Source organism: Chionomys nivalis, chromosome 3, assembly GCF_950005125.1.
Source record: "Chionomys nivalis chromosome 3, mChiNiv1.1, whole genome shotgun sequence".
Classification (NCBI taxonomy): Eukaryota; Metazoa; Chordata; class Mammalia; order Rodentia; family Cricetidae; genus Chionomys; species Chionomys nivalis.
In genome coordinates, this window is record NC_080088.1 from 60,476,940 (window position 1) to 60,500,245 (window position 23,306).

The window sequence follows — 23,306 nt, forward strand, 5'->3', positions numbered from 1 at the left end:
CCTTTGCCTTCTGCATAGACACTAAACAGCCTGCAGTAGGAATGGGTCGTTGGGTTTTCTCAACTAGGTTGACAGCCAACTCAAGAAATCACTCTTGAGACTCTGCACATCTACCTTAGGTTCTGCATGACCCTGGAGGCCACAGGAAACCTAAGGGCTGGCCTCACACACAGCAAACCATGAGGTGACAGTGCCCAGAGACAGAACTGAAGACCTTCTCAGCTCTGTCTTCCTCCTGTCTCACTTTGCTGGGACTGCAGAGAGACTCGAAAGCCAGCTCCGGAGCCTGTGCGTTAGATTCCTGGCACTGCTGGCACAGGCCACAGACTCCATTGCTTCAGACAGCACAAGTTTATCAGCCTGCTCTTTTGTAGATTAGAACTCCAACATGAGCTGCACTGGGCTAAAGCTGACAGCTCAGAAGCTCCACAGAAGCAGCGGTTTCTGCCGTTCTAGCTTCAGTAGCCACCAGCATCCCTTGGTTTGTATTCCCTTCCAGTATCCCCAAAGCTCAGTGTCATGTGCCTCTGATCCTCCTTTCTAGTCCATGCACCACACAGGTATTCTACCTTTAAGAATGCCTGAAACTCCCCTGTGACCACCCAGAGAACCCAGGGCAACCTCCCTATGTCAGAATCCTTAACTGAGTCATGCCTGCCAAGCCCTACCTTGTGAGGTGGCATGTGAACGGGTTCTGGGTATTAGGGTGCCACTTGACGGAGTTGTTATTCTGCCTACCTCATCCTACCACTCCCTGACCAGCCTGACCAAGCTTCTCACTAGAAGGCAATCGTGTTTAACCTCAGGGGCTCTCCACTGTTAGCTCTGTTGTCTGTAACACCCAGCTTCCCCAGATCCCCATACACCTGATGGCTGCGCCTTGCTGCCTTCACATCTGCGTGTGCTTTACCGGATTGGACACTTCGCTCCTCCCCATCTCACCCTGCACCTCATTCCCTGCCTCAGGTTTCCTCCCTTTCCTTTATCCATACCAGACACATCAATCAGTGTTCATCAGCTTTTCCTCCTTTGGCCCTTCCTGTAAACTTCTCCTCCAGGTGTCTGTTTTGATCATTGCTTGTCCCCAGTGTCTAGCACAGTGACTGACTTGTAAGTTCTCAGTAAATATTTACAGCAAGGAAGGGGAACCATGCAATGAGGACCCCTTTGGAGTGACTATGGGGAAAAATGGCCCCCAAAGGGTGTGTCACAATTGGGAGGTGTGACTTTGTTGGAGTAGGTATGGCATTGTTGGAGGAAGTGTGTCACTGCAGAGACAAGCTTTGAGGTCTCTTTTGTTCAAGCTTTGTTCTGTGTGACACTCAGACCACTTCCAGTTGCCTGCAAGATGGAGGACGCTCAGCGACTTCTCCAGAACCATATCTGCCTCCATGCCACCATGTCCCTCGATGATGATAATGAACTGCCCCTCGGAACTATAAGGGAACTACCCCAATTAAATAAGAGTTGCCATGGCCATGGGGTCTCTTCACAGCAAGAGAAACCCTAACTAAGACAGCCAGGCTCAGCGTGCGGAGGGAACTCGCTGAAGCCTTGGCAGGAAGACCTGAGGATGGGGTAGGGAATGATGTCTCATGCTGAGCTCTCTGTGGAGACATGAAACTAGGCACCCCTTGTTTATTTAGAATGAAATATGAGGTGAGGTCCCCGAATCTAACTGTAAGTGGAAACCTCGAGTAAACCGACTTGAGCTGCACCCCTCCAGAGCTGACTTTCTACCTGACACATAAGAATATCCCTGTTGTTCCCCGAGGAAACCATGGGATGCGTCTTCTGCCCGTGGGAGTGGAGGTGACTCTGACAGTGGAAATTAAATGCCCACCCTGGCAGTGGACACTCAGCAAGTATATACTTCCCTAAACTGTAACTCAGTCAAAGCGATAGACTTGCACTTCTCTCTCCTCTCCTTTGGGAACACTTTGACCTACTTACAAATGAGCATTTTTGGAAGTGCATAGAACCTGAAATGGTTGTTTTTAGCAACTCTAGCTGCAGCCACCTTTCACTTTGATAAATAGTTCCCTCCTCTGAGCTGAGCTCAGAGGCTACTCAGCCTGGATCTCCAGGAATCTGTCCTTGGTACCAACAGCTCTACCTCTGTCTCTGCAGAAGACTGAACACTGTCCAGGCTGAGGAGACACCAAGTCCTCCATGCTACCCTACATCCTTCACCAATTTGTCTGGGTCACCCACTACCTTGGGCCTGACCCAAACCAGAGGGGAAACTGAGATCTTTTACTAAAGAAAAGAGGGTGTTGGCGGGTGAAGCGGTGTGTAACTCCTTTAGGGATAAGAAAACCAGGAAGAAGCAAGAAGATGCTGGGTGTGCAGGAGCAGAAAAACACATTCACAAGGCTGGAGTCCTGTGGGATGAGCTCACTATGGTTACATCTTTGGAGTTCTACAGCCAGCTCTAGATGCATAGTGCTACCCACAAGGTTAGCAATGGCTAAACCACGCCAAACAAAGATGACTAGAAGGGATTCCTGTGTATAATGCTGGCAGCCATGCTGTTTCTGTAGTTATTACCGTGAAAATAAACTATCATCTGAGACTAGTGACACACATAGACATTGCACAGTTTGGAAAAAGACTTAATGAAGCTCTGAAAATTCAATTCAGGAAAATATATCACACCTCCTTTCTAAGGTCTCCAGTGCTTCTGCCCAGTGGTAACAGTTGTCTCCATTCCTCTTTCTTTTTTTTTTTTGGATTTTCGAGACAGGGTTTCTCCATACCTTTTGGTTCCTATCCTGGAACTAGCTCTTGTAGACCAGGCTGGCCTCGAACTCACAGAGATCCACCTGCCACTGCCTCCCGAGTGCTGGGATTAAAGGCATGCGCCACCACCGCCCGGCTCCATTCCTCTTTCCAAGTTAAGAAATACCTATGTCCAGGCTTGGCTCCATCTACAGTTCCACGTTAAAAAATACCTATGTCCAGGCTTGGCTCCATCTGCAGTTCCTTTATTCATCATAGAAAAATGAAGCTGGATAATGGTGGCACATGCCTTTAATTCCAGCACTTGGGAGGCAGAGGCAGGTAGATCTCTGTGAGTTCAAGGCCAGCCTAGTCTACAGTATGAGTTCCAGGACAGGCTCCAAAGCTATAGAGAAACCCTGTCTCAAAAAATCAGGAAAAAAAAAGAGAAGAAAGAGTGGAAGGAAGGAAAGAAGGAAGAAAGGAAGAAAGAAAGAAAATCTCAAATCCACTGCTTCTAGAATTCACCCAGCTCTTCTTTGTCTTTGGTCAGAAACCACGTTTGATAAAAGTTGTCCTTCCTATATAGATTCCCATTTATACCTTGTTCTCCGATCTGTCATGGAGACCAGCTTAAACCTTAGCAGGAGGGCCTAAGGACTAGACTAAGGGATCATGTCCCAGAGCTAGGAGTTCTGGCTGAGAACGACAGGAACTGTTCTAAGGCCAGGGTACTTGTGGAATAAGTGATCAATACTTGGCAAGAATTGTATGTTGTTAAGCCACAGCCACAAAGGAAAGCCAGGACTGGGTCACCTGGAGAAAGTTATGGTGGTGCCAAGAGGCACGTGGATCAGAGGTGGGAAAATCAACACAGGAAAGAGGGTGATTAAGGAACATGTATTAGCAATCATAGAGCATCAGGAATGGATCCCAGACATGGTGGCACATATTGGCATCCCAGCTACTTGTGAGGATGAAATTCTATCATGTAAGGTTCAAGATCAGCCTGGGCAACACAGTGAGACTCCCATCCCCAAATAACAACAAGAGGAATAGGAACAGGAACAGGTGAACTGATGGAGGAACCAGTTGTCAGCATTGGAGAAAGCAAAGATGCCTATGGTTAGCTGCCTCCTAAACTACACACACAACTGGACTCTTCCCAGAGCATGGGCCCCAAAGAGCCTATTCTTCTCTGCCCTGGCTTCACATAGGAATCCTTTGCTGGGCTTCTGAATTGTATAGTGGCCACAGGGGGATGGTTCAGGTGGGTCCAGCCCTCTGCACTCAGTAGGAATCATGCGCTCAGCCTCTCTGAGCCTGGGGATATCACTGGGAAACTGGGGCGTAAGTGATCTGGATGTAGTTGACACCAAATGAAGGTACACAAAGAACTCTAGGCCCGAGGTAGGGTAGAGGTGTTATCCCGTCTGTCTCTGACCTGGGCTGTCACTAAGATATATGGAGAAATACTGCGATCTAGAAAACCCCTGTCTGGCGAATCTGAAAACAGTGTTCCTATAGCAAGAAATGGGACGTCTGTGTATTGATTGAAAAGATAAGTGGGTGCCTGCGGTGACAACCCTGTGTGACTCAAGGCTAACCTCAAGGAAATAACAGTCATCCTAGCACCCCATGCCAGACCTGGCATTGAGGCATCTGCTCCAGGACATCTGTAGGCCAAGACCCGGGAGTCCTTTGGGTGCAGGGGCAGTTGAAACACAAAATGAACTGATAGGTAGATAGGCAGGATTTAGGCTGCTGTTATCCCTGAAGACAATGCCAAAAACAGTGTGAGATTTGACCACCTGTGGAAATGCAAAACAATCTAAAGATACTGCTACAGTTCAGGGGTTTTTAGCCTGAACTTTGGAAATAGGAAGGTAGCTTTTTTAAAAACTCTCTGAAATAAGAATCAGTCAGTCTACCTACCTATCTGCCTATCTCTACCTATCTGCCTATCTATCTACCTATCTGCCTATCTATCTGTCTGTCTGTCTGTCTGTCTATCTATCTACCTATTTACCTACCTGTAATATGTCTGTTTATCTATCTATCTACCCTCCCACTCCGTTTTCCCCTTCCTCTGTTGGCTTTATTCCAATGCAGCTTCTTCCCTGGTTGCAGCATGACTACCCTCAGATGCCTTAGGCTAACATTGTACCCACTTCAAAGTCATCCGCAAAGAGAAATCTGCTTTTTCACTAGCCCTTGCTAAGCTAACAATGGTTATGCATATTGCATGAAATTGGATCAGATGCTAAGTCTCATCCAAACCCTGTGACTGACATGCAAGACCAAGTCTTGTTTGGGTCATCTTTGGAGTGAGGGATAGACAGGGGGAAGATATTAGCCACTTCCAAAAACATGCTCTGTGCCAAGCTCTGGTCCAGGGTAAACAAAATCAATTCCTGACCTTGTGAAGGAAGGCTGTGTCCTCAAAATAAACAATAAAAAAAAGATAAAGGTGTTAGTACAGAGAGAAGTGTGGATGGCAAGTGGATGAGGGAAAGAATAACAACATGAGTGGTTCTCACTGTAATTTCTGTACCAAATTAGTGTCACGGGGGCACTCGCAACAATGAAAATTCTGTGGTCCACTCCATACCCACTAAATCAGAAAGTAGATTTGAGCAGGAATTTGTGCTTTAGCATGCTCTCCAGGTTATTCTGATATGCATCACTGATACCCCAGTGGCTCTCTGGCTATGCCGCACATCGCATACAAATCCCCAGGGAATGTTTAAAGCTGCTGCTTCCCAGATGCACTCAAGTCAGTGAATCTGGACAAGAGACATTCGGCCATTAATCTTCAATCCTTGGAACCTCCTGGGGAGCCAGCAAAATTACCTATGATTTGTAAACCTCGCTGGTGGTTCATATTGGGAGCTGTGCTGAAAACCACGGTCCGTCATCCACACCTTTTAAGTTACCATGAAAACGTGACACATCTAGGTGCATCTAGGCGGTCTTGTTATTGGTTTCAGGGTCTAGGACAAGCGTCTCCAGCTTCTCAGGTTCCTATTTACGACACTGAAACAAAGGCTCATACAGATTTGCAAAGTACCAAGGGGACTTTGTACAAAAGCCCAGTTAGCACTGACCAGAGAGAACTGTGCTGTCACGAGTGATGGCAGGCTCCATGAGTGAGGGTAGGGGTTACTCAAGGATCCCAGGCTATTGCCTGAGACTTCATTTGATAGGCTAAAGGAAGGGATGTTTTTGCATGGCTCTCTATTTTTGACCAGCAGACACGGATTATATAACATCTTTTCTATTGCACCTGTTCCTTCCCACATTGTCTCTGAATTTAATTATATCGTATGCCCAGTTATGCATAATCATGAGGTAGTAAATAAGGGGGCGCTCCTAAAAGTTCACTGAGAGGACACAGTGTGTCTTACTGTGGATATACCCAAAACTAGTCTCGGCTAGATCAGTATTTGGACACAACCCAGCTGGAGTAAAATTGAATTGGATAGGGTATGCAGTTAGCACAATAAAGGTGGGAGTCTCAAGGGTGTTGTTTGAGAGGGATATATGTGCATAGTGCATGCAGGTAAGAGTCCTGATGTGTCGAGTGCATTATAGAAAAGAGTTGTGTACGTGGTCCCAACTAAGTGGAGTACTAGGTTGCTGAACTATTTCTTAAGCTACTGCTTCAACTTGGGACCTTATTTTCTTAAATCTATAACACAGGCTAGGTGTCTGTCTCAGTTAGGGTTTCTATTGCTGTGAAGAGACACAATGACCACAGCAACTCTTTACAAAAGAAAACATTTAACTGGGACGGCTTACAGTTCAGGGATCTAGGCCATTATCATCATAGTGGGATATGGTGGTGTGCAGGTAGACATGGTGCTGGAGAAGGAACTGAAAGTTCTACATCTTGATCTGCAGGCAACAGGAAGTGATCTGAGTCTAAGTCTACACTGAGTGCAGCTTGAGCATAGGAGACATCAAAGCCCACCCCTACAGTGACACACTTCCTTCAACAAGGCCACGCCAACTCCAGCATAGCCACATTTCCTAATTGTGCCACTCCCTGTGAGATTATGGGGGCAGTTACATTCAGGCTACCACAGAGACTAAATTATATTCTTGGTGAATGTACCCTTGTGTTTACTTTCTAAAGTCACCAATTGGTTTTGTTCACTCAGGCAGACCCAGTGGCTAAGAAAGAGTCTGGAACACAGCACTCATAAATATTTGCTGAGTGAGTGGGAAAACCAACATCAGTACCCTAGGGGTCCTCACGATATCTCCGGTGGTCTGCAGACATCGGTCAGTCTTGTTCTAAGAGGCCATTGAGGGCAACAGTGAGACTTGTGGGTTCTTGATGTTGAATCTTCAGCAGGAGTTTAGTTTTTGGTTTGATTTGATTTGATTTTTTTTTTCGAGACAGGGTTTCTCTGTAGCTTTGGAGCCTGTCCTGGAACTAGCTCTTGTAGACCAGGCTGGTCTCGAACTCACAGAGATCCGCCTGCCTCTGTCTCCCAAGTGCTGGGATTAAAGGCGTGCGCCACCACCGCCCGGCTGATTTTTTTTTTTTTTTTTTTTTGAGACAGAGTTTCTCTGTGTAGCTCTGGCTGTCCTTGAACTCTTTCTGTAGACCAGGCTGACCTGGAATGCAGAGATTCGCCTGCCTCTGCCTTCAAAGTGCTGGAATTAAAGGTGCGTGCCACCAACACCTAGATGTAATTATTATTTTAACTCTGCCAGAAATGGAACTAAAGGCTTCACACATGCCACACAAGTATCCCCCTGAGTACACTTCTAGCCCCTCAACAGTAAACTTCTGATGCATCTTTAAATTCCTTTCAGGATGTTACATATCAAAAGTATCACAGGGTACCCCATAGTTAGATATAATTCATGCACCAATATTAAAAAGTAATTTCAATCTGGGTGGTGTTGTTGCATGCCTTTAATCCCAGGAAGCATAGGCAGGTGGATCTCTGTGAGCTTGAGGTCCAGAGAGCGAGTTCCAGAACAGCTAGGGTTGTTATACAGAGAAACCACGTCTCAAAAAAACCACACACACATATACACAAGAGTAATTTAAAAAGAATGCTCCAAGGTTTCAAAAGAGGTGGATTATTTAGGCAATATATTGACCTTCCCTGAATTAGTTGCTTTTCTAGTAGCTCTAACAAACACTAGAGAAAAGCGACTTAGGCCGACAGTTCAAGGGTACAGTCCATCATGGCAGAGGTGCCATGGCAGCAGGAGCAGGATCAGTTGGTTACTTTGCCTCTCCAGTTGAGAAGGGAGGGATTGACTATTAAATATCAAAAGTAAATTAGAAAGAAGTAGAGGAGATAAATGCTCCTTAGCCAACTGTCTCCTTTTTATTCAGTCCAGGGTCCTGGTATCTGCACTAGTGCTTGCAGAATGCACTAGTACTTGGTATATGCAATAGTGCTTGGTATGTGCACTAGTGCTTGGTATATGCAATAGTGCTTGGTATATGCACTAGTGCTTGGTATATGCAATAGTGCTTGGTATATGCACTAGTGCTTGGTATGTGCACTAGTGCTTGGTATATGCAATAGTGCTTGGTATGTGCACTAGTGCTTGGTATATGCAATAGTGCTTGGTATATGCACTAGTGCTTGGTATGTGCAATAGTGCTTGGTATGTGCAACAGGGCTTGGTATATGCAACAGGGCTTGGTATGTGCAATAGTGCTTGGTATATGCAATAGGGCTTGGTATATGCAATAGGGCTTGGTATATGCATTAGTGCTTGCTATGTGCAACAGGGCTTGTTATATGCAATAAGGCTTAAAATATACAATAGTGCTGACTGTATTTAGGGTGGGTCTTCCCGCTGCGTTTAAGTCAGTCTAAAAATTCCTTCACAGACACGCCTGGACATTTGTTTACTAGATGATTCTAGATCCTATGGAGTTGAAAAGGGGACTCTTGGGCATAGGCTGTGTGAGTAGAACTGCCATTTCCCTGTTTTCCCATGTCAGAAGGAACAGCAGAGGCACCCGTCTCACCTGACCGGCAGACAGATGACCTTGCCAGTCTTGCTGGGAAGTAGCAGAGAGGTGCACAAGGACCTTAGGTCCTAAAGGTTCTGTTGGAGCAAAACTTTTTAGAGTTTTTCTTTAGAGCTAACCCATTAAAGCAGCACTGTTAATTTTATTTCTCAGACTCGCCTTAAGGGTTTGTTGTTGTCCATCTGGACAAATGGGTTTATGGATGGAGGAGATGGCTTGGCATGTGTGACTGCTCCTTAAGTGTCAGCTAGGAGCGTTCGTTAAGCCATGCTCTTCTCGTTCCTCAGCAGCATCCCCCAACCTCCATCTTGCCTTTGTTTCTCTTTTCTTCTTTCTTGACTTTTCCCAGTGTTAACTCTTGTTTCTGTTTTGTTTTTGAGACAGGTTCTCACTCTGTTACCCTAGCTGTCCTGGAACTCACTATGTAGACCCTGAACTCACAGACATCCACCTGCCTCTGCCTTCTAAGTGCTGGGATTAAAGGTATGGGCCACCAGGCCTGGTTCCTGTGTTAAACCCAGGCCCTTAAACTTGCTAGACTAGGCCTCTAGTACTGAGCTATAGTTCCAGTTCAGAGTCTATTTTTTTAAAACGAATAGAGTTGCTTTGTGAGTGTTTCATCCTTCCCAAGCCATTTCTCCTAAAACTGGGCACAAACTAGTGAGAGACATATCCTGTTAGAGGTTTGTTCTATGGTTCGTGGAAAGGTGCATTTGATGCTGTTCAGGTCAGCTTCAAGGATACTGGTAGACACTAAGCTTGGCCTTGAACCATGAAAAAGGCATAAAGAGGGAAAGCACAGGGATTGAAGGAAAAGGAGCGATAAATCCGTGGATTGAAGCAGAGAGGAGATAGTGGACGGAAGCCTTCGGTAGTAGGTAGCTGAGGTGCTTGGATTCTTTTCTGCGGGCATTTCTGGGACTGTTAGACATGGGCTCTGTGAGTATCCTTTCAAGTTCTAGACAGGGCCTTGCTATACAGCCCAGGCTCTTTGGTAATTCTTGATCCCATGTCTTCAGCCTCCCTAGAATTGTGCCACCACACCCGTCTGTTTTTGTTGTGTTTTGTTTTCATTTTAATAAGAAAGAGGAGCCGGGTGGTGTTGGTGCGTGCCTTTAATCCCAGCACTGGGGAGGCAGAGGCAGGCAGTTCTCTGTTGAGTTCAAGACCAACCTGATCTACAAAGCAAGTTTCAAGACAGCTAGAGCTGTTTCACAGAGAAACCTGTCAAAAAAAAAAAAAAAAAAAAGAGAGAGAGAGAGAGAGAAAAGAAAGGAAGGAAGAAAGAAAGGAAAAGAAAACCAAAGATCAAAAAAAAAAAAAGTGAATTGTCTGGCCTAAGGTCAGAATTAGTCAGTGAGCTTTGAACTTCAGTTTTCATGATGCCAAACCCAGAAAGCTTTTGCACATCATTTTGATGGGGAAGCTGATAAGGGAGCATGGGATCACTGCCATTATTAGTTGTAAGCACTAAAAGAAAGGAAAGAAAGGCTGAGGAAGTTTTGATAGAAGATAAGGGGAACCAGATAGGGACAAAGTATTGTTTTGAGTCTTCTAATCTGCCCCTTGCCCATCTCTTTGACCTCTTCCAACTCTGTATCATAAGCTAAAACTGACTCTGATAGCCTTCGGAAATTTCACATAAGTATTTGTTTTGCGTCAGGGGCGCTAGGTAACCGAACCCTCAGTACTTGCCTATGCCCACGGTCACACACGCGTGTTTGCGTATTTCATAAGACATAGGGACGCTGCCGACTTTCTGCCGGCTTGCTGCGGCGTCCCCAACAAACAGCTGGACCTTGGAACTCCGCCCCCTTAGTCCCGCCCTTGCCGCCAAGCCCCTCCCTCCTGCCTAAGGTGGCCCAACTCGCTGTTAGTCCCAGCACCGCCGGGGTGCCGGAGGAGGAGGGCGACGGGCGGGAACGGGACTTGGCTGGCGGGTGGCGCAGAAGTTTCCTCCCGCCGTGCTCTCATCCCGGCCGGCGCCCGTGCCATGCCGGAGCACTGGGGGCGCGCTGCAGCATGAAGGGCGGCGATCAGGCTTACACCCGAGGTCCCTCTTTGGGCTGGTTCTTTGCTAAGTGCTGCTGTTGCTTCCCCTGTAGAGGTGAGTGGCATTTTAACCAGGCTGGCGGGACTGAGGAGGGAATGGGGTGAGAGCTCTGGGGAGAGGGTATGCTGTGAACTGCCTTGGGCTCCGTTTCCCAGGCAGCAGAATGCGCGCGCTCTGGAGGATGCCGAGTTGCAGTTTGGGGACGGGATACTTCCCAGCGACTCTGAACGCGGGGGACGTGGGTATGGAGTAAGAAAAGGGACTTGGAAGAGGCACAATTCAGTGCTCATTTACATACGCTTCGCGAGCACTGACTCCAGGCCGGAGGGACGTGCTTGACTCTGTTTTTTCCAAGTGACAGTTTTCTTAGGGAACGGGAGATCACTTTTCTCTGCTTGGTCGTTCACAGAACAACGTGGATTTACGGCTTTGGGCCAGATGCTGGCTCGTTAATTAACCAACAACTCTTTTTTGGACCCAATTAGGACTGTATTTAATTATTCTGCTAATTTTAATGTCATTGAAGAGACTGGCAGGAAGCAACTAGTTTCCCCAAAGCATCTTGCAAAACAGAGTGAGTGAGAAGGGTCTCAGAGGGAGGGTTGTGGGTAGTGTAGCTTCTCCTGGAAAAAAAAGGGGGGCGGGTAGGGTGAGTCCTTAAGCTGTTCATATCGCTTTACCACTTCAGCCTGGAGAGCAGGGAGGAAAGAATGTTTGTGTGATTTGAGACAAAGGGCCATACTTCTTGGTTTTTGCCCTAATTTTTTTTTTCCCACCAATTGTGACTTCGGTCCAATTTACAGATCCTCAGTCTAAGACCCATAATCTAAGCAGCACCCATACCACCTCCCCATGGAGTTACCCAAGTGACCCTTCCTCATAAGCCTGGCAAACTCCCAGTCCTAAACAGCTGTGTGACCAAAGACCGATGACATCGCAAGGACCTCCCTCGTGTCATCAAGGTTCAGCAACAGATTCTCTCATGTCGTCATTAATTTTGAACAGCCTGAATCGGAGCTGTATCCTGCTTCAAAAGTGGACTTGCAGAGGGAGGAGGGGTCGGAGTGGGCAGGGACTGGAAACCCCAGGCTGGGAACTGAAGGGAGGGAGGAGGGGAAGCCGGAAGCAGCCAGTGGGATCTGTGTGGATAGGTTTGCTCTGAAGGCTGTTTTCTAGGATGAAGGGATTTCAGGCAGGCTTTCTTGGGAGTCCGTTTCCGGTCAAAGAGGAATGTGGGGTTTGTGGTGGTGCACATGTCCCCTGCAGCTGGCCTTCTTGGATCCACATGGTGCAGTGCAGTTTTGTGAGTTGTCCCTGCCTTCCTTTGCTGAGCAGAAAAGTGGGGGGACCAGGGCGCCAGCCTGAGAATTCAGAATTTGGTGGCTGCAGGCTCTGTGGCTAGGAGAGGGGCTTGGGAAAGGGGGTTTGCTGGAGCTAGCTGGAGCCGCCCCCAATCTGGTGAGAGGTGATAAAAGCTGCTCTCCCACTATTCAGGCTTCTGCCCCTCAATTTTCCTAGATTTATAAGGTGTGAGGCTGGACCTGTCGGGGGCTGGGCAGAGTGAGATAGCATCTGTGGTGTTTGGACGTCTCCACAATGCCTTAGAAAAGGGAGCTGGGAGTCTCTACTCAGCCCCAGGGCATCGATTCAGCAGCAAACAGAGAAGATAAGGTCTGTTTTGAAGCTGTCTGCCTCGTATTGCCTGGAGCCCAGAACTTTGTGGGAAGATGCCCCACTGCAGAAGGAAAGGACAAGGGAGAGGTTCCACTGCTGGGTGTTCACCAGCTGGACTTATCTGTCGGCCTACTCACCGAAACCAGTTTCTCAGGTCTTGCAGACTTGCTACCATTGGAAGGCAGTAGGGAACTACTTCCCCCTTTAAATAAAGGCAGCTCATCATTTTGTCTCTTTTCCCACTGAATTTGTTCTCTTGCTGCCTGACTCTGAGGCGCATAGGTCAGAGCCCACAGCTGTGGTTCCCAGGTCAGCAGATGTTTGCAAACTGGTTACCGAGCACAAAGTAAAAGGAATGAAGAAGTCGAAGGTTCTAGTTATTTTATTTTATTTATTTATTTATTTTTGCTTGAAGCTTAGAGAGCCATACTGAATGTCTCTGGGCGGAGTGATGTGTTTTTAGTTGCTGTCACTAGGAAAAAAGTCAGGGATTCAGTAAATGCCCCTCTGTGGGCTATAAACTTCACATTTGGTTGAAAGTATGCGCTCACTTAGTTGAGCTTGTCTTCTGATTTGGAAAAGGGGAATTTCCCCTTCTTTGCTTGTTTGTTTATATTTTGATTCTGTTGAGTACAGTAATATCACGGAGAATACCTACCTTGACATCCGGTGCTAAGGGAAAATAACAGAAGGCCCACCCTTTTCTTATGAGGAAATAGAGATAGGGTGAGGAGGAAAAAATGAGAGATGTATTTACAGCTGCTTCTTTGAAAGGGAAAGCAATCAAAAGTGCAATAATGGTCTAAGGAAGAGAAGAAGTAGATACCAGCAGGCGTGTGTCTGAAGGGCTATAAATCACCAGTGTCACCCTCTGGGGGAACTGGGCACTGCTCAGGCAGCCAAACTGTCCTTTAAGAAGTGGGTCAACTTAAGCGACTTCTTTTTTTTTTTAATATTTATTTATTATGTATACAATATTCTGTCTGTATGCCATTACAGATGGTTGTGAGCCACCATGGGTTGCTGGGAATTGAACTCAGGACCTTTGGAAGAGCAGGCAGTGCTCTTAACCTCTGAGCCATCTCTCCAGCCCAAGCGACTTCTTTAGTTAGCTCAAAGTTTGAGAAAAAAACATAAGGTGGGCAGTGGCGATACACACCTTTAATTCCAGCACCCAGGAGGCAGAGACCCGTGAATCTCTGAGTTTGTGACCAGCCTTGGTCCACAGAGTTCCAAGATGGACAAGGCTATACAGAGAAACCCTGTCTCAAAACAAACAAATAAGCAAACAAACTAAAACATAAAGAAAGAAGAAACAAACAAGATGAAAAACCTGCTGGGCCAGCAAGATGGCTCAGCGGGTAAAGGTGCTTGCTGCCAAGCCCAGGAACCCAAGTGTGATCCATGGGACCTACTTGGTGGAAGGAGAGGACCGATTCTTTGACCTCCACATGCAAACTGTGTTAAGCACTCACCCACCACCATGATGAATGAATAAATATATGGATTTAATTTAAAAAACAAAACTGTTTAAATGTCTTTCCGAGTGTCAAAGGAGATTTTTAAATCATCTGAAGCCTGTATATGTCCCACAGAATTTTGTGACTTAAATCATGGAGCCCCGATCTTTCTAGAAGGATGCCAATTTTAGTGCTCTCAATTTTCCAGTCAGCTTGTAATTCACTTGGGATATGTGAACAAGAACCCTCCAATTAGCCATGCTTGTTTATTGCCATTCCCAAGTCCTTATATGTGAAGCCTGGTGCTGTCCTGTCTTCTCACTTACACTGAGATACTTCAGCAGGCTGAGCATCTCAGAGGGGAGGGTGGTGGTCCACGACTTAGTCGAGGTGAATCCACCCATGGTCCTTTCAGAACAGGGATAGTTTCCCCTTGGCATCAGAGGGTCTGGACCAGTTTCTGGAGAGTCACGGGATATCCAAAGTCAGCCTTCTCTATATTTATCTTAATTTTTTTTTTTTTTTTGATTTTTCGAGACAGGGTTTCTCCGTAGCTTTTGGTTCCTGTCCTGGAACTAGCTCTTATAGACCGGTCTGGTCTCGAACTCACAGAGATCCGCCTGCCTCTGCCTCCCGAGTGCTGGGATTAAAGGCGTGCGCCACCACTGCCCGGCTATTTATCTTAATTTTTTCCCCTGGCTTTTCCCTGACTCCCTAACCAGGAGCCTTATGACTTGATGTGATACAGCTCACTTTATAAACTGCATTTGATGTGTGAAATCATGACACCAAGTTCCTTTAAAAAGGTGTTGATCACTGGAAGAGGTTCCATATGACGCTTTAACTCACTACCCAAGGGACAAAAATCCATGTGCCTTAGACCTGAAAACTCAAATCACCATTTGACATTTAGTTTTCCCCAATATACCTCTTGGTCCCCCACCCCATGGATAAACCCTAATCTGGGGAGAGACACCAAATACACACACTGTTCCCACACACTGTCCCCAACTGTCTCTGACTTCCATATCTCTTAACTGGTGAGGAGTATCAGGGATGTCAGCTACGATCCAGACAGCAGTGGTGAGTGCTGGACGGGAAATCCTGCTTTGGGAGGGAGCGTTAAAATGCAAGTAGGCATGCAGATGAACACTGAGGATTATCCTGAGTCCTTACAGTGATGCTGTGGGCACACCCGACTCCAGCGCTAGCGACGTTCTGTTCCATGATATTCATTTTGAGAACCTTACCCTAGTTCTCTTCTGCCCTGAAATTTTGCCCCCTCTCTCTTTTTCAGATGATAATTTTTTTTATCTTCCCTGCTGTACAGAGATAAACACTATGCCATAGAGTGATTTAGGACATACAGGGCTTGAACCGTAGATCTAGAATTCATCCTGATAACCTGCCTTGCACACCTGAACTTTTAACCGCTTTCTGAAAAATGTAACTACCCACTAACTCCAATTTGTGTTGTTCGTATGCTTCTGGGTATGGGGCTATCTACTGGAGCATGGTGAAGAACCACACCCTTAAAGAAAACTGGCTCTCCCTCCTGCAGGAGCCAGTAACTGATGGTGGTTCCTTAGTTAGAGGTGGGGACTCATGAGCCCCCTTCCCATTCCATGCTAGGATGTTAGTTGGTTTGATATTGTACAGGCCTGTGCAGGAATAGCTGTCATAAATGCATGAGTTCCATGGTCCTGCCATGTCTGTTTGCTCCCGCCCTCCCCAACCTCTGACTCTTAGAATCTCTCTGCCCTCTACTTCCATGATGATCTCTGAGCCATGTGGAGGGGGTGTGATATCGATGTACTATTTGCTGCTGAACACACCATTATCACTTATTCTCTGCACTTTGACCTGTTTGAGTTCTTGTATTAAACCTCCATTCACTGCACAAACCTTTCTGATGATGACCTGCACTAATCTATAGGTAGAAATATATGAATTCTGAGGGCATTTTGATACTGTGGCAATTTGGCAAAATAAGAGTAGTAGTTTCACCTCAGTGCTTACGAGATTCACAAACACAGGTTCTTAGCCAGATTTGCAGTATTAGACATATGTTTGCTCTTGCAGAGCAGACCTAAAATCCAAGCGCTTGGTTACCCTTTTAACATCAGTGCCACTATTGCACCCATGTATTTCTTGCACCAGCAATCATTATTGCGGTGCACAAGATTCGCAGTTAAGAGCATTAGTGACTTTTTCCTCCCAACAGCCTGCGTAGTACCTTTCAGTACTATGGAATTTAGCCAGCAGGGAAAAAGCTTCCTAATTAATACCAACATGATTTCTCCATGTCCAATGTGTCCTCATCAGTAGGGTCATTCTGGTTTGCCCCACCTCTTAAAAACACAGCTCCTCTTCAGTGATATCACTTCAAATAAAACCCCAGGCCCAGTCTAGCCATTCCCAAAGAGTCCTGGAGAGGCAAGGGGCTGAAACCTGACAGGAAGAGAGAAAGGCTGAGCCTCGAGAGGGCCTTCTCCAGCAAAAGTGCTGAAGGGAAGCTAAAACCAGAAGGAAGCAATATTCATTTTATTTTTCTAGAAAAGGGAAGAGACCAGACCAGCCATTAGTAGTAGCAGGACCAGAATGCCTTCCCAGGATCCTTCCTCTACTCTATCTCTGGGCATGGAACATCTCTTCACTGAGATGCCACTGAGAAGTGCAGATATCACTCCCCAGTGGAAGCTCAGATGTTGGCTATGGAATGCTTTGTTGTTCTTGGGGGTAATAAGTACCATCTGCCTGGTTCGCTCTAAAGACTCTTCTATCCAGAGATAAGACAGCGTATGCCAGCCTAGCTCTTTATCATTCCTAGTAAACATTCGTGTGATTTTGTTGCCGTATGTTTTGACCTCTTGTTCAGTTCATTCAAAACATAACCTCTTTTGTCTATTTATTTATTTATAAGAGACTTACTATGCTGCCCAGGTTAGCCTCCAGTTCCTGGGCTCAAACCATTCTCCTGCCTCATCTTCCTACCCCAGCCTTCCTAGTAGCCGGAACCGCAGGCACACATTCTTAATGCTTATCCCTGCAGGTGGAAATGCATCCACGAAATGCAGTCCTCTCCTTCCGTCCTTGACTGCTCCTGGTTTTATGTAATACTTAGCATTTTAATTCACTTGACAAATGTTTGAGCTGACCACCTGTAAGCCCTGAACTAGTGACCTGGGAGAGGATGGCAGTCAAGATGGTGTTTACTACAGTGGGGGCCGCTGTGAGGACCCGTTAAGACAATGTCTGTGAAGGGCTCAGCACAGCACCAGGCGTGGCACACGCCTCTAAAGCCCTGCTATTAACGACAGCAGTATATTAGACGTAGACTCTGGCCTCTGTGTCGCAATGGTGTGATCTGCGTTCCTAAACTATTTAATGGTCTTGGCTCGAGCCATTGCCATCGTCACTGTGTTTCAATGTTGTGGAGTTGTCAAAGCAGGGAACACAGATTTGTCGTTTCCTTTTACAAATAATTAAATCAATTTTAAAACCTACGAATGCTGTTAGTGTCACAATCATTTTATCCTGTAAAAGAGTCAACCAAAGACTGAGAACCCTAAGTGACACAGGGGACTATTTTGTTTTTGCTGGGGTTGGAAGTCAGGCCTCACCTACTTTAGCAAGCGCTCTATCCCATCACGACGTTGTCGTTTTAGAAGTTTAGATCCTGAGAACCCACATTCTCTAAAAAGAAAAGGCCATTTTTGGTCTGCTCCTTGACCTCAGCTAGCAATCTAAGGCATACTTCTTCGCCCACGGTGCAGCTACTAAGGGCACACAGCCCTTGTTGCACCTTCAGACTGTTTCTGCCTAGACTGAGAAACAAAAACAAACTACCCCCCCATTCACTCCCCCCCCCCGCCTATTAGTGCAGCCCCTGAGATCTGGTTGTTCAGCTGGTGTTCGGACAGGGTCACCTATAGAGTTCACAGGTAAGGGACGAGGTGGCTTGGCTCCCTGCCTGGTCTTTTTCAGTGACTAATGGGATTTATCTTTCCACTTTTCGGAGGCAGCGCGATACTTCCTGGAAGGAGCGGGGTCTCGGTTACACCCTGAGGTGGCTGAGAGGCTGCCAATGGCTTTGCCTGTCCAAGAGAAAACTTGAGAGTTTCTGAGCTGGTTCTTCCACATTCTTCCTGTCCTTCTGATAACCACTTCGAGGAAACCCAAATTGGAAGGAAGGGAACCCCTTTCTGTTGCTGGGTTAAAGCAGCAGCTATGTCGTTTGCAGCTGTCTGCTCTTCCCTGGGGTTTAATGACTTGTGAGCATGCGTTTCCTCTCCCAGAGCAACTGCTGCATCCCCAGTTCTCAGGACATCCTTAGTTCCCCCACTTCCTGCATAAGAATCTGCATGTTCTTATGGATGGAGGGGTATTATCTTCTCCAGCCACAGGGGAACCCAGCTTCCCCAAGTGGTGGACAGTCCACATCCGCCGGTTTGCAAGGTACAGCCTCACACCAGGGCTGTGAATCCTCTCTCTCTCCTCCCTGGCAGAATGCCTGGGAGCAGAAGTGACTAAGAGTGGTCACTCAGGGCTGTGGTAGACATGCTGGTCTCAGTCCCAGGATCTAACAGTTAGCTTGTGATTTAACAAGCTCTCCAGGTGGTTGCAGCTCTCCCTGGGGGGTGAGATACAAAGACTTAGTAGCCTGACCTGGTGACCTGGTAGGAAACTGTTGCCTCGTTGACTTCTTTTCAGTTTCTCTCTCTCTCTCTCTCTCTCTCTCTCTCTCTCTCTCTCTCTCTCTCTCTCTCTCTCTCTCTCTCTCTCTCTCTCTCTCTCTCTCTCTCTCCTCTCTCCATCTCCTCCCTCTCCCTTCCCCCAGCTCCAGAAAGAAAAAGCATTCTGTGTGAGAAGGCCACCTCTCCCCTGGGGAATTCTCGTTTTGGGAAATTAAGGAGGCCTCTCCTTGTCAGTCGCAGTCCCTGAACTGGGGGCAGGATAGGAGCGGGAATGAGGAATCTGGAGCCCTCTGTGCTGTGGTCGCTCTGGGGTGAGGTAAGGGAGGTGAGGGCATCTCACTCAGCAAGTACAATGCTGCTTCTGCTTCTTTTCTTTACTGTGTTCAACAACAAAATCAAGCGTTAGACAAATCACTGCTGCATGGTCCACCTCGTTCTGGGCAAACCGTCTTGTAATTTACATACTGCTTTAGAGCTTGCTTTTACTTCACCTCAAGAACGTCTTCCATGTGGTTGGAAGGCTTTTTGTTTGTTTTTTTTTTTCAAGACAGGGTTTCTCTGTGTCTTAGCCCTGGCCGACCCAGAACTTGATCTGTACACCAGACCAGCCTAGAACTCGGAGGTCCACCTGCCTCTGTCTTCCAAGTGCTAGATTTAAAACCTGTGCCACCACCACCCAGCAGGATTTTTCCCCCAGTGGTGGTGATAGAACCCAGAGCCTTCACATGCTGGGCAAGGACACTGTCTCTAAACTATGTCCCCAGCCCTCCAGGATGGCCAAGGTACTGCTCTGCCAACAGACTCGAGCTGGAGAACTGTTGGTGGGAGTCTTGTAGCAGTTGCGAGTTGTAGGGGGGATAAGCTGAAGATGCTTCTGAGTTGTTCAGGCTGTGTGGGCACTCTGATACCTGGTCTGGAGTTTTTGGGGAGTGTTGTTGTTTTGCCTTCTTTAGCTTCCATTTCTGCATGGGTCTGATTTTCCCCACGTAGACCTGTCCCCTCAGGATATCTATAAACTCCAGAGGCTGGAGCTGCAGGGTTGACCCTCCCTCCTCCCCTTAGTCATATGGTTAATTTCAAAAAGTAAGTTCAAGAGTTGTATGTTTTTCTTTGAGATATTCCTTGAAATAGAGGTCATTAAATCTGTGCAAACTAGAAGGAAGCTTCGATTTTTCTGTCTAGAAAAATATGTAAATGAAAAAAATTTAATTTTAGGCAAGTGAAGATAAAATTCCATCACCTAAAGATAACAACTTCTAGTGTGTGTATATTCACAAGAGTTACAAAATATCCTAGACTTTGAGAACAAATTACTAAATCATTGGTAGCTTGAGATGGACCATACTGGTCCCTCCATAGAAGGAACCACATGTTTGGGCTTCCTATTTCATTTAAATACTTGTTGGGTCTCCAACTGGGAACCAAGAGCAAATTGAGTGCCTATTTAACATATCAAAGCCTAGCTGGCTGCCCAGTCCTCCCAGTATCCCTTGGTCCCTACCTGCTACAAGGTATGGCTGGAATGCCCTGCCCCTACCCTGAACTTTCCCACCCGGGGCAGGCTGCCCTTTTAGGAGTTCACTTAGACTCTCCCACAAGTCTCTGCCTCTGGCTATAACCTCCCTCATATCTACAATAAACCTTCTCCACCATACCTAGGAACCTGTTATATCTTCCTTTAATTCTTTTTCTTTTTCCATTCATCTGGTGTTGAAACCCAGGTCTGTTCTGATACTTTAAATAGGCACCTGAGGTCCTTTGTTCCCAGGTTTAAGACCTAACAAATACTACTAGATGCTTTTTAATCTTGTATCAATATGAATTGTTCATATTTAATCATCCTCCCCTCAAGCAATTTCTCGCTTTTGCTCTAAACAGTATTAAAATGATACATGCCCATACCTGCTTCCCAAGGACAGATTCCTAGAAAGAGGGTTCTTCAACTTGGGGGGGGGTATCTGAATTTGGAGGCTCATTTGTTGCTCGTAGCTTCATACCTTTTGGAAGGAACAGTGTGCTGGTTTGTTTAGGATTATGAAAAGGACCCTCTGGAACTTGGAATTTTATGGCTCCCCAACTGTTTATTTCTGTTTACATTTTTTGAATTAGCCTAATTCTTTTATATGAGAGAAATGCCCAGCTCAGAGTATAACAAACTAATACCTTTGATTCTTGGGATATGTACTAACATACAGTGTAAAAATAGAACTGCATTTTGTGGTTCTGTATTGCAAGGTAATAGATTGCAGTAGTTGAAAGGTTGAATACAGCAGTCACAGTGGACGTGAGTGCCTGATCAACTGCTTTTCTCCGTGACCTTGTACAAATTACATAAATACATTCTTCTTCTTGGTTTCTTTTTCTGGAAAGTAGAAATGACCATGGAATCTATTCATGGGTTGTTTTTTTTTTTCAAAGCCTAGGTGAATGAACACATATAAACCACTCAGTCCTGGCTTGTTGTAAGTGATAGGGGTTAGGTTGTTATGGAGCTCCCAGAAGTCCCTGCAGACTATGCCAAGGGTCATGTTCAAATGATTTCAGAAGAAGGAAAGAAGGAAGGAAGGAAGGAAGGAAGGAAGGAAGGAAGGAAGGAAGGAGAAAAAAATGATTTCAGCCATTTCTTAATCCTGTGGAATGTTAATGAACACACTTTCTGTGTCATTCCAAAATTCTGGGAATACCGATATTAGACTAGTGCTCATAGAAGAATTCAAGATGCTTCCATGCTCCCAAATATTTTGCAGTTGGGCTCGGGAACTGGTCCATATGTGTGAACAGTTACAGCAAACAAACAGAAGGGTAAAGAGTTGGTCACTAAAGGCTGACACCCCAAGCTCCTCTCTGATCATTAGTGTAATTAACAGAAACTAACGGGAATCATCCTCCAGATGTCCCAAGGAGTGGAAGACAGGTGAGGGCTTTTAAAGAGCTGGGATAAAAGGACCCATTTTCATGGGGATGAAGGAACAAAAACATTCAGAGGACCACGAAGAAAGCAGAGTAGAGAGGCCATCAGAGCTGCACTGTCCAATCTGTTGGTTTTGAGGGCTTGAAATGAAACTAGTTCAAATTGGGATGTGCCCCTGCTGCACACATCAGGTTTCAAAGGCACAGTAAAAAAAAAAAAAGGCGGGGGGGGGGCGTGTGCAGCACTCGGATGCTATCATGTTAGGATGGAGATAATATTTTGCAGGTAATGATTGTGTTGAATGCTATCTGTTGCACTTTCGCCTCTTTCTATGTTTTGACAGAAATTGGGAAATGACATCATGCTAACTAGAGCAGATTATTTGGCCTTTGAAGGGTCGGTAGTGAAAAACAGAATTCACCTGCTCTTTTTGTTTGGGGAGATAGAGAGGGTAAATGGACTGGATCAGGGGGAACCAAGCTTTTTGGAAAAAAAAAATCTAGGACACAGGGGCCCAGTGAACTGGAATTTCCTCCCAGGTTCCTAGAACTATGCCTTGCCCAAAAATCTTTCCCCTGGTAAGCACTATAGCATGTGTTCACAAATGTCTACAGGGATTCTGGGGACCCTCTACCACTCAGGAACCCAAGTCCGTCTAAAACCACAACCAAAAGCTGAGAGCTAGGAACAAAAACATTGTTCCTATTCCATCACAGTCTTCCTGAGTGACCTGGAGCATCCAAGCAAGGCCAGATGACTTTTTGAGACTTCCAGGGGGCTTCCTATCACTCCTCCAGGCTAGGTGAACAGGAAGATCAACATTAATCTAAAGCCAGGCATGAACACACAGTGTGATCCAGTCAAACTGAAGACTATGAGGTCCTCCCAGAGTGTGTCTGACTCCTAGTCATGGGTGATTCCTCCACAGACTGGGAGATTAACAGAAACCAAAGCAGAATAAAGCTCCGCCCTCATCTGTTTACACTGTGGATGGAGCCATGGGTTAGGTTTCTGTGTGTGTGTGTGTGTGTGTGTGTGTGTGTGTGTCTTTTACAAGCATATATTTTCTAGGTACTCTCGAGTGAAGACAATAAAAATAAAAACAAATAGAACACTGAGAGTGTTGGACAACTGGGGCCCTGTCTGAGAGTGTGACGTGAATATTAAAAGCTTCTTTGCTACCTTTCACTGGGTCTCTAAGTACACACTGTACTCTGGGCCATATTTAAAGAATCTTTCCAAAAGGCCTTGCTAAGTGTTATGGGAGAACACACAAAGCATAGTCAAAGAGCACAAGGCCTGATGGCTGTGTGGACTTTGGGTTTTCGCACCTTGCTTGAAGCTAGTTTGTTTCAGTAGCACAGATAGGCTGAGCACAGTGCCCCACCATGATCCCAACACTGGGACTGTCACCTGAGCCAAGGATGTCAAGGCCAGCCTGGACAACACAGGGAGCTCCCACCTCAGAAAAGAAGGGAAACAAGAGCTCACGTGAAAATCTCTGCTCTGTAAACCCCTGAGCCTCTGTGTTCTCTGGCCACCACGGGTCATGGTGGAGCCTTTACTTCCTACCTCATGACCTCAGTCCCTGTGGAACTGTCAACCTGTGACCTGAACTCCGCAGCAGATATCCACTGATAGCCATAGCCGAGCTCCATCCACTGTCTCCCACCCTGGTGCTTCCCAGCCATCTTGAGTTCCCATCCTGAGACCTTGCCATCTGCTGCTGCTGTCTCTTGTAGCGCCACCCTCAGTGGTCCTGACCCACATCACAACT

General features: G+C 46.4%; 1 protein-coding gene across 20 annotated transcripts in view; it reads left to right on the forward strand.

Moving 5' to 3' along the window:
- Kalrn (kalirin RhoGEF kinase) overlaps nt 1-23,306 on the forward strand; it is a 615,547-nt gene that overhangs the window by 485,729 nt on the left and 106,512 nt on the right. For 4 of the 20 annotated variants that reach the window (XM_057765018.1, XM_057765020.1, XM_057765019.1 and 1 more), the window contains exon 1: nt 10,623-10,841. The exons of the other annotated variants lie outside the window; for them this stretch is intronic. In XM_057765018.1, the coding sequence (XP_057621001.1) occupies nt 10,757-10,841 (85 nt within the window). In that variant the 5' untranslated portion in view covers nt 10,623-10,756. Of the gene's footprint in view, nt 1-10,622; nt 10,842-23,306 lie in introns of those variants that run through there. 20 annotated transcript variants of the gene reach the window in all.